This window comes from Rana temporaria, chromosome 2, assembly GCF_905171775.1.
Source record: "Rana temporaria chromosome 2, aRanTem1.1, whole genome shotgun sequence".
NCBI lineage: Eukaryota > Metazoa > Chordata > Amphibia > Anura > Ranidae > Rana > Rana temporaria.
In genome coordinates this window covers 210,065,600-210,082,065 of record NC_053490.1, presented here as the reverse complement: position 1 = coordinate 210,082,065, position 16,466 = coordinate 210,065,600, and the positions used below count along the sequence as shown (strand labels likewise).

Here is a 16,466-nt window from a genome sequence, read left to right as displayed (position 1 = left end):
TGTTTGCTGCCCCCTAATCATGCATGTTGCACCTCCATTTCTATGCAGATAGCAGCTTGACTACAGAAGAGGCCGGGCCAGGTATGTGCTACTTTCCATTCATTGCTTTTTTTTTCATTTTGGTAATTGTTTTTTCCTAACGTTTAGTTTGCTATTGCAGATTCCGCTGCTCTAATTAAGTTGTTAATAGTATAATGTCATAGTACCGGACTGCATAATACACTAAACTTTTGATTAAGGTTTTTAAATGTATCCCTTCTGGGTTCTTCATAACAGAAGGCATTGAATATTTAAAGATCAGTGTTTTTGCTTGTCCTCTAGTGAAGTTAATGGTCAGTCATCTTTTTTAAATGTCCAATCGAATAGCTACCATTATTCAAGCTGGACGGCATTTACCATACAGTTTTCTAGATTTAGACTTGTGTTTTACATTACCATACCCCTATAACCATGACTCTTTAACTGGGACAACAGACCCAGAAAACATGGTCCTAGAAGCTCAATGAGAGACTTCTGAAGGCAGAACTACACCAAAACCTCTAACTGACAGACTTGAGAAATATTTTGTGGATAATCTCACCATAGAAACAGAGCCATTAATTATCATGGAGGCACATAAGTGTGTCTTTAGAGGTAGCTTCAATAAACTAGGCCCCACATTTAAGAAACAAAAATCAGCACAAATCTCCTCTTTGCTAGACCAAATATAAAACTAGGAAAATCCCACAAATATACACTTGCACAAGCTTCAGCTATGAAATGAAAGATTCATGGAGATCGGTTAAACTCCCTACTGTTAGACAAAATAAAAATTAATCTAGTAAAAATTATACAACCTTTACTATGAACCTGGCAACAGACTGGGAAAGGCTTCTGCTAGATCCCTTAGGGAATCCTGAAATAAATCATATACACCCTAAATAGCAGCACAGAATGGAACAAAGCTCTATTGGCTTTAGGATATAGCAGGACAGCTCCAAGAGTGCTATCATGCCTTTTTAACCTCTCACGAAGCCATCAGGGGAAAACACCGTTCACACGGAACAAGATATTGGTGCATATCTGCACGCATCAGGCATTACCACCCTTCCCCCACAAGTTAGAGATATATGGAATCCTCCATAATAAAGAATTCAAGGTGGCCTTCAAAGGTATGCAGCAGGGCTACAGAACCGATGTTCTAACTGACCTACTACAAGATCTAGTCATTTCCTGTCCCCACACTTTCTCAGAGCCTATAACTCTATATTGCAAAACAAACCCATTATAAATAAAGAATTTACAAAAAAAAAAGTATGTAAATCAATCTGCTTTTAATTCCCTCAAATTTTGAAGAGTAAAAAGCCTATTTGTTTTGCTGAATCTTACAATAGAATAAATTTACCAATTTACCATTTTCTAAAACCATCACTGGAAGTATAGTTTAGTGTTGATTCTTGGGGCCTTGCCAGGGTTAGACTCTTGTGGTACAGGTAAGTTGGGCTTGCATGATCATTATTCTGATATTTTATTTTTATTTTTTCTACCAGGAGAATGGAGTGAGGCACTTTACCCTTTACTGAGCACACTAACAGACTGTGTAGCTATGATGAGTGATAAAGCAAAGAAAGCCATGGTGTTCCTCCTAATGCAGGACAGTGCTCCCACCATTGCCCTGTGCTTAAGTCTCCAGTACCGCCGAGATGTTGTCTTCTGTCAAACAGTATGTCACAAGTGTTTTCTTTTACAGTGTCTCTTATTTTAAGTACAGCATAAAAGCAGGAGATCAAGCACAGAATACTGTCATTAATGGGGTATACGAAAAAAGAATGTGCTACTAGCCCAAATTATCCAAAAATCCTCCAGAGCTGTTGGTTGCAGGATAAGAGGTGGCACAGCTGCCAACATGATTAGTAGAAGATGATCTGTAATTCGTGAAGGCCGTCATGGCTGAAACCTGTTAACATCTTCTGTACCTTTTTTGTCTCTTAAGGGCACGTATGGAGTTGCAGATCATCATCTTTTAAAAATGTTGGCAGCTCTAAATTGGGTGCTTTCAGATGAACTGTAATCTGTAGTTGAGGGTTCCCTTTTCTTCCTGGGCCGTACATGGTTCTTTATTTTTTAGCAGCTCTGTTATACAGATGTCAGTAATTACTTCAAATATTCAAAATGGCACAGATTGGTTTTCTTACTCTCTGCTCCTCATTATGTTCTTTTTAATAAAGTATTTGAACTAAACCGCCAAGGCTTAACACTTTTAAAAGGAGGTCAGCAATGACCGCCCTCTCAATCCAGGATTCTTTATAAAGTGTTTGCTAAGGCAATAAAATAAGTATATGCCAGACCCTCTTTTAGAGGCTGGCATAGCACACTGTGTAAGTTGTAGTTAAAAAAACGAATGCTGTAAATACTGAATTTCAGCTCTGTCATATCACTTGCGTACGCTTTCCAGCTCCGATGAATGTCTTCTGAAGGAGGGGCCGTGATCTCCCTCTGACGTCAGAGGAAAATCACATGGCTGCTTGTCTCCTCCGCAGAAGCCATCCACCGGACCTGGAAAGTGGGCGTGAGTCACGTGACCGGCCTAAAGACTGCTGAAATTCAGTATTTACAGAGCTCATTTTTAATTACAACTTACACAGTCTACTATGCCAGCCTCTAATAGAGAGGCTGGCGGTGACAAATCTAATATTTGAATATTACAATAACAGTGGTGGGGGGGGGGGTAGTGCGCCGGGCCAGAGACAGACAGAGGGCCCTGAGGGGGGGGGGGGGAGGAGAGCAAGCAGCCTATCACGGAGGGAGGCACTTTTACCAAGGTGATTAGGGCGGAGCAGCCCTGGTTATCGTGGTCTGTTTAGAGAGGAGATACAGGAAGTGGTAGGTTTCGTTTTTTTTTTGTTCGTTTTTTACAGTTTAGAGGGGGGCAGATTGCATAGCACAAGCGCTGTGCTGTGTAATCTGCTTTAAGGGACCAGAATAATAATTATTATTTTTTTGGGTTAACAAACGCTTTAAATCTGCCATACATGTAGCTAGCTGTATGCCAATCAATATTGGGTTCCACTGTAAGGGCACTTTCACAATGAGGCATCAGCGGTAAAGTGCCACTATTTTTTAGCAGAGCTTTATCTTCGTTTTAGCTGCATTTTCGGCCACTAGCGGGATGCTTTTAACCTCTGCTAGCAGACAAAAAAGGGTTAAAAGCGCTTCCACATTGGAGTGACAGGAGATGCGCTTTACAGGTGCTATTTTTAGTGCTTTAGCGCCTGTAAAGTGCCTCAATGTAAAAGCTTAAAACCTGTTAAATGACTAAATTAAGATTTAGGATTTTCCTTTTTTTCTTACAGGTTTTTCTATAGTTATGTTTGTAGAAAAAAGGCAAGGGCTGTGATTAAAAAAACAACTTAGTTTTTTTGTGGTTTAACAAAACTTAGAGAAATAAATCACGCTCTGGAACCTCATTGGGGGGCCTTTGCCCATAAGTATGTTTTCCAATATTGCACTTTCAGTGAAGCAAAGAAATAATTCTAGGTAATATGCATTTTCTGTGTTTCAGTTAACAGCTCTGATCTGTGGCTTTATCATCAAACTGAGAAACTGCCTCCATGATGATGGTTTTCTCCGACAGCTGTACACAATTGGCCTGCTTGCTCAGTTTGAAAGCCTCCTCAGCACCTATGGTGAGTTGTTTGCAGAATAAACCACAATTCTATCTAGACAATATGGTATTTTCTGGTGCGTTGTTGTATGCCCTGCTCCTAAAAGGTTGGATACCAACAAGACCCGTACCCTTACCCTTACTTTCTATTGCTTGTTCTTGTTGTAGATCTCATGTGACAATTCTTACTTAATATGTTGCCTGTTGACTAAACAAATCCTCAATTTGTATCACCAGTTAGACATCTTTTTTGGACTTCTGGTTTCTAACAAAGGTGACCCAAGTTTTGTATACATCCTGACCTAGGCTATATGAATTATTACAAAGATTGCAAGCATCACATCTCCAGTTACTCTTTGTATTCTTCGATTTCCCTTGATATGAAGGGGGCAGACACAGATGGGGTGGGTAGATTGGTAGGTGGGTATTAAGGTAACTATGAGTTTTCCTTGAGGCCCCGTACACACGACCGGATCTGTCCGTTGGGATTTATCCGCGGATCAGTTCCAACAGACAAATCCGGTCGTGTGTACGGCCTAGCGGACATTTTTCGGCGGACATTTGTCCAGCCGACCGGTTTTCAAGGGGATAAAAATTTCTTAGCATGCTAAGAAATCTATCCGCTGGAAACCTGTCCGTCGGACTTATCTGGTCGTCTGTACAGACTCACCGGATAAGTCCGACCGATCCCCATCCCTCGCATGCGTCGAAGTGATTCGACGCATGCGTGGAAGTATTTACCTTCCAGGGTCGCGCACGTCGCCGTGTCATCGTTGCGGCGACGGCACAGCCACGTCACCGCTAATTTTTTCCGCGGGGATTTTGATCTGATGGTGTGTACAGCCCATCAGATCAAAATCCGGAGCAGAAATGTCCGCTGGAAACGGGGGCCTGAGTGTACAGGGCCTGAGTATCGCAGAGCTTTTTCGAAGTCAAGTAGTCTGAAGAAGGAGAGAGGGTATAGATAGATTCTTGGGCTGCCAAAAGAACTTATTAGAGACTTTTTCTTTTTTTAGTTGACATATTTAATTAACCTGCTTCTGCTTATATTCTCACTGTATATATGGCTTGCCTACATCTTGGATGTTCTTCCAAGTATTTATTTATTTTTTAGTCTTTGACATGGTTTTTCAGACAGCAGCGTTCTCTGTTTGCTTACAGAAAATAAACACATTCTTTTCAAACATTTTTGAAGGCGAGCAATCTCTCTCTTGTTCTTTCTCGTTCTTGTTTCGTATACTGAGTTACAGTCCTATAATTTCTAGCTTGTGGCACTTGCATTTGACACAAGTAGGGAACAGGAAAGCTGTAATCTGGTAATGCAGAACCACTGCTCCAATGTTTCTGTTGCTTCATAGCTTTATTATTTAGGCAGGGCTGATGCTAAAAAAAGGAAAAAAACAACCTGTAAAAGTGGCTTTTTGACATTGTGTGTGCAAGCCTCCGCAGTACTACTGATTAGACTTCATCTCGTGTATGCTTTGGTTCCTGATTCAAACATCAGCATTATAGTGCCAACTTCACTTTCATCGAAGGTGGTTTATATATATATATATATATATGTATATGTGTGTATGTATATATATATATATATATATATATATATATATATATTTTTTTTTTAATGGTTGAACTGGATGAACTTGTGTATGTAACTATATGTGTATATCCAGCTTTAGGCTAGTCAGCATGTTTTATTTTATATCACATTTACACATTGTCTTGTTCATTAGCTATTTAAACAGGAGCAGCTTTTCTTTGTGTCCAATCTTATACTGTACTGCAGGTTTTCCTAATGAACAACCAGAAAATAGGATTTCATGGCTAGTACAAATAAGCCCCTTTAGTTTAGCTTTTATGCATGGCATATCCTGATTTGTGGAATATAGAGAAATGGAAAAGCTGACACCCAGCTGCAGCAGAGCCTTCCAATTGAATAGTGACCAGAACAAATCATTATTTCAGTCAAATCTCAACAGGCTTAAAGTACTTTAATAAATACAAAGTGGCAGCCTCCTGTGTTTCCAGCCAAAGATGACCATTGTGCAGTGTAGCCCTGAGCTGCCTGTATTACAGTTGTTTGCCTCTTTTCACATAGCTTATGTTTCAATTTTAGAATAAAGTATAACTGCGTTTTTGGTACAGCAGCAGGCCAATTGACCCGGCTCCGTGGATACACAAAAATAGGATGGCAGCACTCCCATATTGGATGCAAAAATAGAAAAGTGTATTGAGGAGATAAAATCATGAGACAAAAAGAAATGACATAGGCAATCGCAGGGGCAAAAGGTGATGCGTTTCACACGGCTGGCGTACTTCATCTAAACCATTCAGAATGCAATCACCAACATATTAATATACAAAAAGACATATCACATGATCACTTAAAATAATTGAGTCAAAAGAAATTAAAAACAGATGTAATTCTTTCAGCGATTGGATCCCTCTGTTCTTTGCTCCCAAAACGGAAAACATTTTTCCAAATGCGTGGCTTGGGTAATGCTATTAAAATATCCGTTGTAGAAAAAACATTAATGATAAACAATTACCACAATACAAAACATCATATCAAAAGCAATATACAAATATCATAACAAAACTGAAAAACAAATAAAAATAGATACAGCAACCTCCTTTGTAGGAGAAAAGAAACATACACATAATTCATCTCACAACGTGCGTCATGTCGTGCGATGACGTGTCTGTTTTTCCTACCCTTTTGTATATTATTATGTTGGTAATTGCATTCTGATTTTTTTTTTTAGACAAAGCACCTCAGCCGTGTGAAACGCATCACTTTTTACCCCTGCCATTACCATATCATTGCTTTTTTGTCTCATGATTTTACCTCCTCAATAAACGTATTTATTTTTTGCATCTAATATGGGAGTGCTGCCATCCTGTTTTTGTGTATCCATTGGTCTGCAGCAGTGACAGGGCGTGGACCCCATCTGATGTGTGTTCATTTATCAGCAGTTCAGCTATCCACGCCTGGAGCAGTTACTTTGTTTTGACCCAGCTCCATCTTATTCTCAGCTGTCCCCGATTCAGGAAGGTATAATTTCCTAAATTGCACAGCCTTTTGTCAAAAATATTAGCTTATACTTCCATAAATGGCTAAACATGAATTCAACTGAATGCGACTTCAGCAACAATGGCTGATGCCTTTACTAGTAGTAATAAATACTAAGCATACCATTACTGCTATTTCTTCCAGTTAAAAAGGCAGACCCTTTTCTTTGCCAAACCTTAATTACAAGATAACCCTGCTATGGATTGTATGCTTAAAGCCTAATTGAACTCTTTAAATCGGTTAAATAACCTCCTGGTTTCATCAAAACAAATGGTGCTTCGATACAGTTAAATTCCTTTCTTATAGCCTGACTAGAAAAGCCTGTCCCCTGCCAACCCCAGAGTGGGACTGTTTTCTATCGGAAAGCAGTAGTCTGTCTGCAGAGGTCTGACATGCCTCTTACTGGGTCAGACCTATAGCCCTGCAATCAGCAAAGCTCATACTCCCTGCTGATTGGAGAGTCTAGCTCAGAATAAATTTTTCTAAATAAAAAAAAAATATTTTGTATTAAAGTAACAAACGTCATACTTGCCTGCTCTGTGCAATGCTTTTGCACAGAGAAACCCCAATCCTCTTCTCCTGGGGTCCCCTGCCGGTGCTCTAGACCCCTTCTCTTCATCTGATGCCCCCACAGAAACCTGATTTTCCATGGGGCCCACCCGTGCATGCTTGCCCCTAAACCCTACTGCTTCAACCCAATGAGGAGAGAAACAGTGTCTGGAACCACTGCGCTTGTGCACATTGCCGCATCAGACCAGGCTCAGTAGCTAAGAAAAGGGGGGGAGCTGTAGCACAGGGGGTTTTTCACCTCATAGAATGCATTAAGGAAAAAAAAAACCTAAGGCTTTAGAACCACTTTACACAGGGGTCAGAGAAATCACTGCTTCCCCACAAAGACCAAAAATTTCTGAAGCATGCTGTCAGGACACAGCCTTTTCTACTCGGGCAATAGATTCTCTAGAAAGAAAACAAACTGTAAGACCCCTTTCACACTGGAGCATTTGGCAGGCGCTATAGCGTTAAAAATAACGCCTGAAAAACGCCCTTAAATAGCTGCACCATTCATTCCAGTGTGAAAGCCAGAGTGCTTTCACACTGGAGCGTTGCCCTAGCAGGATGGTAAAAAAGGTCCTGCTAGCCGCATCTTTGGAGCGGTGTGTTTACCGATCCTCCACCGCTCCTGCCCATTGAAATCGATGGGACAGCGCAGCTATACCGCTGGCACTGCGGGCGGTTTTAACCCTTTCTCGGCCGCTAGCTGGGGGTAAAACCGTCTGCTAGCGGCCGAAATGCGCAGCAAATCCGCCCATAGCGTCGGTGGTAAAAATACGCTATTTGGTTTGATGCACCTGGAATGCATTTAGCTGATTTAAACTTGGAGTCCAATTGGGCATTAAACAAGCATTCTTTGGCCCCTTTCACACGGCCTTTCCATCAGGTCTGCCTGACAGTTTTTTAGGCGGACCCGATCGGACCCTCCATTCACCCCTATGGAGCGGCGGATGTCAGCGGTGACATGTCCGCTGACGCCCGCTGCTATCCGATCCAATCCTGTCCACCAAATCCTATTTTTCATCCATCTGGTTGATCGGCTGAAATTGGACAGGCGGTGCGTTTTCATATGATCTCCCCATAGAGGATAGCGGGGCTCTGACCGGTCCATACCTGCATAGTGAGCATCGACGGGCCCGCCATCCGCCTGCTCAGTGGATCGATACCCTGCTGAGCAATGCACAGTCCGCCGGACGGACCGCCTGTGTGAAAGGACCCTTTCAGTATATTTATTATCAGTCAGAAAAAAACTAACAAATAAATTAAAAGGTAAGTATAGTAAAAGACACATAAGACCTAGTTAAACCTCTAATTTGACCATGGGTGCCCAAATCTTTGTGCTCAGTTGTATGGCCGGTCTTTATTCTCTTTCTCTCTTCTTTAATGCGTTATTAACCTCCATATTCTAATTCAACATTTGTCTGCCTGTTTGTTAGGAGAAGAGCTGGCCATGTTGGAAGATATGAGTTTGGGTATTATGGACTTGAGGAATGTAACGTTCAAAGTCACTCAGGCCATATCGAACGCATCAAGTGATATGCTGCCAGTAATAACAGGAAACCGGTGAGCCGATTTACAATTCTTCTCTTTTATTATATTTTTTTATGTTGGTTCTCCATTGGTTCAATGAATAAAACTTGTAGGCTCAGGTCTGTTGGGGATCAGTTTAGACCTTTATATATGGCATCACTCCTTTCTTTATACTTGTAAATACTTCTCCCTCATTATTTTACAATCCAATTGCAGAGTCTCAGTCGCAGTCAGTAAAGAATATTGTGTTGAATAATTAGGGGCCAAGGTCTAGCCTTGAGGGGACAATATTTGCAGGTGCAATGTTTTACAGGCTCCTAATATAAAAGCATTAAATGCACATGTGTTTACCTGCAAAAATATATATATTTTTTTTTTAGAGGTAAACTTAGCCTTGAAATTGGCTAAATAACCTCCATGTGCATCAAAACAAGATGTGCACAAAGTCTTACTGTTGATTTTCTTTAAGACTGCATTCGTGCCTGAGCGTTTCAAAGTCGCGCTATTTTGACTGCCTGTAATCTGCCCCAAAGAAGCTCATGTTCTTTTTTTCAGCTTAAAGGGTGTTGTAAAGGCTTTTTTTTTTTTTTTTTAATGACAAACATATCATTCTTGCCTCCACGGTGCAGCTTGTTTTGCACAGAGTGGCCCTGATCCTCGACTTCTGGGGTCCCCCGGCGGCTCCTCCCACGCATCAGATAACATCCTGGGAGAAGCGCTCTCCCAGGGGGGTTACATTGCGGGCACGCTCTCGAGTCCAGGATTTGCGTCCATAGACACGAATGCCGGACTCGGCCTGGCGCCCGCATCATTTCATTTGATTGACGGCAGCGGGAGCCAGTGGTTGCAGAGCCAGGACACCGTGGAGAGAGGGACAGCGCGACCCTGCCGAGGGAAATAAGAGGCTCAGTTAAGTAAAATGGGGGGCTAGGGGGCCGGTCACTGCCAGGTGTTTTTTTCACCTTACTGCATGGGATGCATTAAGGTGAAAAAAACACAACCCCTTTAAAGCATTTTTCAGGCGTTTTGCTTTAGGTGACAAAACGCTCAGATGTGAACAGGTGCCATTGAAATGAATGGGATTTTGCTTGTTGGGCTTGTTTTGGGTGTTTTATGAGCGTTTTATGAGCTGAAAACTCTCAGGTGTGAATGCAGCCTAAAAAGAAGCAACAGCCTGAGAAGAAAAGCTGTCTATTGCCAGCATGCTGTAGAGAACGAGCCTTACTCTCTTTAGGGAAGCATGGGTTACTCTTCAGAGGTCCAGCATACCCGCAGCTGAGTCAGAACTTGAGTTTTACCAATCCGCGCAGAGCATGAGCTTTGCTGATTGCATAGCTTATAGGTCTAACCCTGTAGTAGGTGTGTCTGACCCCTGGAGAGAGACCACTGCTTCCAAAATCCTGTACCGTGAAGTTTCTTGCAGGGTACAGGCTTTATCTACTCAGGCTGTAACTGCTGTAGAAATTAAACAAAATAAAAGACTTTGAAAGCCTTTTGATTTAATGCACCTCAAATGTATTTAGATGTTTTAAACTGAAAGTTCAATTTGGCCTTAAAGAAGTTGTAAAGGTAAAAGTTTAGTCACCTTAATGCATTCTATGCATTAAGGTGAAAAAACATCTGTGGATTAACGGCCCCTCGAGCCCCCCGTTTATTTACCTGACCATTCGAAAGTCCCACACCGTGAACGCGCAGGCTTCTCAGCTCATTCATTGGTTGATTGAAAGCAGCGCAGCCATTGGCTTGCTCTGCTGTAAATTACATCCAATGACGCGGCATGCCGAGGGGCTGAGTGATACAGTGAGCAGCTATAGCCACCGGCTGTATCACTGGAGCGTGCCCGCAAGAACTCACCACCATGCGAGCTCGTTCGTATGAAGGTGGTGAATTCTTGCGGGGAAGGAGCGGAGACAGCCGCCGAGGGACCCCAGAAGACCAGGTTTGGGGCCACTCTGTGCAAAACGAGCTGCACAGTGGAGGTAAGTATAACACGTTTGTTCCTTTTAAGCCTACTTTAAAATTTTGTGGTGCACTACTAAATATAGGAATGATGGTGAACACTTCTACAAATATACAGACTATTTATCTTCACGTCAGCTCTTGTGTGTGTGTGTGTGTGTGTGTGTGTATACAAAGGAATAATGGTTTCATGGAGATTTGAAAAGATAAGTGTATAAAAATCTATGCAGCTGTAATACGCAGTACCGGTAATCTGCTTTCCTTTTACATACCTGTGTAACAATTGTGTATGGGAGAAGCTAAAAGTAGTTCTCCGATGCAGCTCTGTTTGGTTACTCTTTCTCATGAGTATTGGCTGAGCACTTAAAATCCCTTCCATTGTTTCCAAAAGATGGTTTTGTAGTAACCCAAGACATTTTAAAATCTGACTTAATCTCATTTATTTTCCTGCAGGGATGGATTTAATGTGCGGATTCCTCTACCAGGCTCTTTGTTTGATGTTCTCCCTCGTGAAATTCAGAGTGGGATGCTGCTCAGGGTTCAGCCAGTCCTGTTTAATGTGGGGATTAATGAACAGCAGACACTGGCAGAAAAGTAAGGATATATACCAAAGCAATGAGTGTACAGCAGATATTCTTCAAACAGACTTTATTATAAAAAATGAAAATGAAAGCGGGCCAGATTCTTGTAGTTTCTGCGGCGGCTTAGTGGAAGCCATTTACACTACGCCGCCCCAACTTACAGGAGCAAGTGCTGTATTCCCCAAACACTTGCTCCGTAGTTTGGGGCGGCGTAGTGTAATTGGCCCGGCGTATCCCCACGTAATTCCAAGGGGGCGGCTTGTATTTAAATTAAGCGCGCCCCTGTGTGCCGTTCGAACTGCGCATGCGCCGGGCTTAAAATAGCCCAGTGCGCATGCTCCAGTTCTCGACGGAAAACGTCAATGATGCCGACGTGTGCGTCATTGACGTAAAGTCGTATTCAAGAACGACTTGGTAAAACGACGTACCCGACGGGAAAAGACGACGCGGACCCGACGCCATACTTAACATGGCATACGTGGGACTGGCGTAAGGTTACCCATCATATAGCAGGGTTAACCTTACGCAAACGACGGTTACGCGACACGATTTCGTTCGGGAATCGACGTATCGGGCTCATTTGCATAAACAAATGAGACCTGAACGTAAACGCCACCTAGCGGCCGGCGGCGAATTACATTTAGGATCCGACAGTGTAAGTGACTTACACTAGTCGGATCCTAGCCTAAATCCGGTGTATCTTGTTTTGTGAATACAAAACAATGATACGCCGGCGGGAAATTCGATTTACGCCGGTGAATCAGTAGATACACCGGCGTAACTTGTTTGAGAATATGGCCCAGAGTCCTTAGAATACAGTTTGATAGCCCAGGATAATAAACCGCTGAAACATTAGGAAATGTTCATTCTGTCACCTTTAATTTCATTTTTTTATTGGAACATTGTAGTAATAATTTGAACTGTTAGTGATGTGCACTTCTTTCATTAAATGTAACTGTAAGTTATATGAGCCAAGCTATGTGTATCCATTGAAACACATAGCATCTGGCAAGCCATGCTCCTTGCACCCTCCCCACAGCAGATTCACAGAGCATGTTGCTCCCCTACCCTTATTACCCTCCTATACAACCCGGAAGTTTGAGGAGGCAGTGCAGGTGGTCTTGGAGCCAGCAGCAGGGGGAGTGGAGGGGCCGGGTAAGTAAAATTGCTTTTCTCATCCCCTAGACCTAAATGAGCATTAAAACCTTTCAGTGGTGGGGCAGCCTCACTGCAAGAGAGGAATTTTGTTTTGCTACATTGAAAATAAACTGTGGTGCAATTTGTTGGCATTGAACCTACAAATCCACCTGCCTATTGCATTGTTGTTTTACGTAAAGTTGTAGCCCTAGCTGTCATTACCACACCTAGAAGGTCTAACCTTGAAAGGGAGTGCTTATGGCATTCTCTGCACCTGGAGCTCCAGTTTATGAGCCATAACCATTTTCCCTGTACACTTAAGTAAAAGTTGCTTACATCAGTTTGGCTAAGTGGTACACTTGCATTTCACTCATCTGAACCTATATTTTCTATGATGCTTGCAGGTTCGGCGATACATCCCTGCAGGAAGTCATAAACAATGAGAGTTTGGTGCGACTTAATTCATATTATGAGCAGTTCAAAGAAGTCTTGCCAGAAGATTGTAAGTTTTACATCTCAATTGTGTAAATGTTCTACTAACTTGCTTCAACCCTTAATTGTGGGATATTGATTACATGTCGCTGTATGCAAATTGCAGTTGACAATAGGAACAAATCAGAAGTTGACTTTCATTGTCTGGACTACTCTATACTGATGAAAGATAAGATTTGGTTTCTGTTGGTTACTGCAAGTCATTGTTCACATATATTTTTGATGTTTTGTATCTAACGATTCCCAAATTTGGTCCTATTTTTAAATTTGGCTTCTTCCCATCTATTCTTTTTAGGTCTCCCTCGGTCTCGGAGTCAAACATGTCTTCCCGAGCTGCTCAGATTCCTAGGACAGAATGTTCATGCACGAAAAAACAAAAATGTTGACATCCTTTGGCAAGCTGCTGAGGTAATGAACAACATTTTACAATTCATAGGAGTACTGTGGATGACCATTAGATTTTGTTTCCAAGAAATACAGTATACCATATATATATGTATGTATGCGTTTTATCACCTGTGACTGCGTCTTTTCAACCCATTTAGATTAAGCCATCCGGGCCTAGAATGCTTGAGCTTTGGCTATATTTTAGGTCTATAGGTTTGGTATATAGACGGGGGGGGGGGGGGGGTTAATAAATCTACTGCGGCTGTGCATAGTAACCAATCGGCCTCTAACTTCAGCTTCTTCAATTGCTTCAATAAACTTTGACAATAAGCCTAGATTAACACTGATGTGGGTTTGAAATTGCGCAAGTTCAGCTGAACTCGCACGATTTCAAACCTGCATGTCAGTTCAACTAAGTGAGCAATTTCAGAGACGTCTCTGCGGGTTCCTGCACAGATGTCTATTAAAATTGCCCCCTAAGTTGCCAAAAGTAGTGCTGGAACTACTTTTGGGAATTGGTGCGATGCCGACTTTGCGGATGGTGCCCTTGCCGGCAATAGGCGCCGATTTGACATGCAATTTGATGTGTCAACATGTAGAAGCTGATTGGTTATTATGCACAGCTGCACCAGATTCAGTGTGCACCAGCTTTAGTAAATATTTCCCTAAGTGCAGTGCTTTAAGTGGGCCGGAACGCGGCGGTACTCAGTACCGCCACTTCCGAAAATTGCCCTGGAGAGTACCAGCACCTCTCTGTGCGCCCAGTACGTGGGTTTCCGGTACCGGAGCGCAGCGGAGAGCTGGCCGTCTCTCCTCCCTAATGTCATTGGCTGGGCAGCTAGTGGAGGGGGGCGGGTCGCGTGCAGAGTACGGCTCAGGCAGGTGCAGGCAGGGAGTTGACCTCACGTTTAGGTGACGTCAACTCCTTTCCGCGCGCCTGTGAGGAGCGATCAGTGCGGCGACCTGGAGTCTCCGAGTCCCGCCCGCCCTGAGGCTGCAGCAATGTGTGTCACGAGGAGGGAGTGAGTCTCAGTCTGGCTCACCTCCTCACCTCAGCCGACAGCCGCCGACATCTCCCCGGCCCCTGGAGGGGCTCCGCTCCACCATCCACCGCCGGTCCAGAGTCACCTCACCTCGCCAGCAGACCTACCAGCATTGCACCGACCGACCGTGGCCCTGCGCAGGTAAGGAGCCGAGCGGCATCGGATTGCTTGGAACGGGGAGTGGGGGCCTGGGGGGGAGCACCGGCGCCTAATAGAGTACCGGCACCTCTTTTGGCCCACTTAAAGCACTGCCTAAGTGTAGGGGTTGGTATATATATAAAAAAAAAACGTAGTTGTGATCATAACAATATACTTTTACATCTCAATAAATTTGTAGAAAGCATATTAAGCTGGAGTCTCCTGTACCCATACATGAGTTAATTATCTACAAATGTGGCCTACAGTGATGTATGTGAATAATTTTACAGAAATTATTAAAAGCTGAACTCTAGGTTTCTGGGCAGTCAGATTCACAGTTGAAACATATGTATGTGAACTGTCTGGTAAACCATTTTGTTCTGCCATTTTTTGTAGCTGGGCATGCTTGCTAGTAGCACTATGCACTTCAGCCTCTATCAGTGCCTTTGCATTCAACACTTATGGGGTTTGATGCTGGTGTTTCCTCCTATGCACTGTGGTACCATCTTACAATCCCCTACATCACTACAGGGCCCAGCAGTAGTAGGGTGGAACCATGGTGCAGAGTGGAGGGACATGGCATCTGACACTCCCAGAAGTGTTGAATGTCAAAGACACTGATGGAGGCTGCAGACTAGAATGAAGCAGAGGTAGGGGATACAGGCCACCGGAGAGGCGAGCACAAGTTTTTAAACATTTTCAGTATTTTTACTATCCGCACAGGGTCACTTTAATGGTCTGGTCATTAAGGGGTTAAATCCTTCTGTGGCTGAAGTGGTTAATTAAATAGTGAAATTTTATGTCTGCCTGGATTTTGAGTTTTAAAGGCTAGCTACGTTTCCCTTTTCAATAAAATACACTGTTTATTCAAGGGACCCCAGTATGTTAAAAAAAAAAAAAAATACTATGCAGCTTTGAAATATTTGGCTTTGTTAAATAACTTACTAGTAGGCCATAAGCACATCCCCAAAGCCTCAGTGCGTGTACTCGGGCAAATGCTCCGATGCTTGATCTGATACCTGGGCAGTCAGGGGCGATCGGTGGGGGAGTAACGAGCACCAATCTCCCTGTATAGATTTCAATAAAGCAGCTGACAGCCATTTCCCCTCCTCTCCCTCCCACAGCTTTCAGCTGCTTTATTGAAATCTATATGGGAGATCGGTGCTTGTAACTCCCCCCACCACTGCACCGATCACCCCCGACTGTCCCTGTATTCTCCTCTGGTCCCCCTCTGTGTCCTCCTCCTGTGCTGCTCTGTTCCCCCTCCATGCTCCACTCCGGTACCCCTCTGCGCTCCCCTTTTTGTCCTCGATCTGTCAGTGGTCACTGACGCCATTCATAACTGATCATTGTAAATTGTGTTTACGATGCTTCAGTTTATGAATGGAGAGGAGCCTCCATCTCCTCTCCATTCATGTCTAGTGCAGCTGAGGCTGCTGAAAAATGGACAGAGGAATCTGTGTCCTTAGTCATTTTCCCTGTCTCAAAGGGGAGATTTTCATACCCCTGATATCTCACCAACCCCCCCCCCCCCCTTCAGGACTAAAATAAATAAATAAAGTCAGTGCTGCATATTGGTGCCACTGTCATATGACCTCTAAAAAAAAGTATCAGTGCTTGTACTCGGTCTTAAAAAAGTGGTATCGGTGCACCCCTAGTAACTACCATACACACTATCATACAACAATGTTTGTGGTGCTGCATAACACATAATGACATAATCTAGCAGGGGTCCCCAGTTCCCTTCTATGTAATAAAATTTCAACTGCATGTTGTAATTTGAGATGGTCAGACCCTTTATTTACATCAAGGGTTGTCCGTTTCATTAGTTTCCAGTCAAACCAGATCAATTTAAAATGCTACTGGGCTATTTCTTTTTTCGTTAGAATTTGGGGCCTCAATGGCAGCCCCTGACATCATCAATGGTACAC

General features: G+C 43.1%; 1 protein-coding gene across 5 annotated transcripts in view; it reads left to right on the top strand.

Annotated features, from left to right (window-relative positions):
* The window catches only part of INPP4A (inositol polyphosphate-4-phosphatase type I A), a 146,384-nt gene that overhangs the window by 113,197 nt on the left and 16,721 nt on the right, over positions 1 to 16,466 (top strand). For 3 of the 5 annotated variants that reach the window (XM_040336332.1, XM_040336331.1, XM_040336333.1), the window contains 7 exons: positions 49 to 81; positions 1,530 to 1,702; positions 3,542 to 3,665; positions 8,705 to 8,831; positions 11,211 to 11,351; positions 12,880 to 12,977; positions 13,263 to 13,375. In XM_040336332.1, the coding sequence (XP_040192266.1) occupies positions 49 to 81; positions 1,530 to 1,702; positions 3,542 to 3,665; positions 8,705 to 8,831; positions 11,211 to 11,351; positions 12,880 to 12,977; positions 13,263 to 13,375 (809 nt within the window). The remainder of the gene's footprint in view (positions 1 to 48; positions 82 to 1,529; positions 1,703 to 3,541; positions 3,666 to 8,704; positions 8,832 to 11,210; positions 11,352 to 12,879; positions 12,978 to 13,262; positions 13,376 to 16,466) is intronic. The other 2 variants (XM_040336335.1, XM_040336334.1) reach the window with 1 other exon arrangement.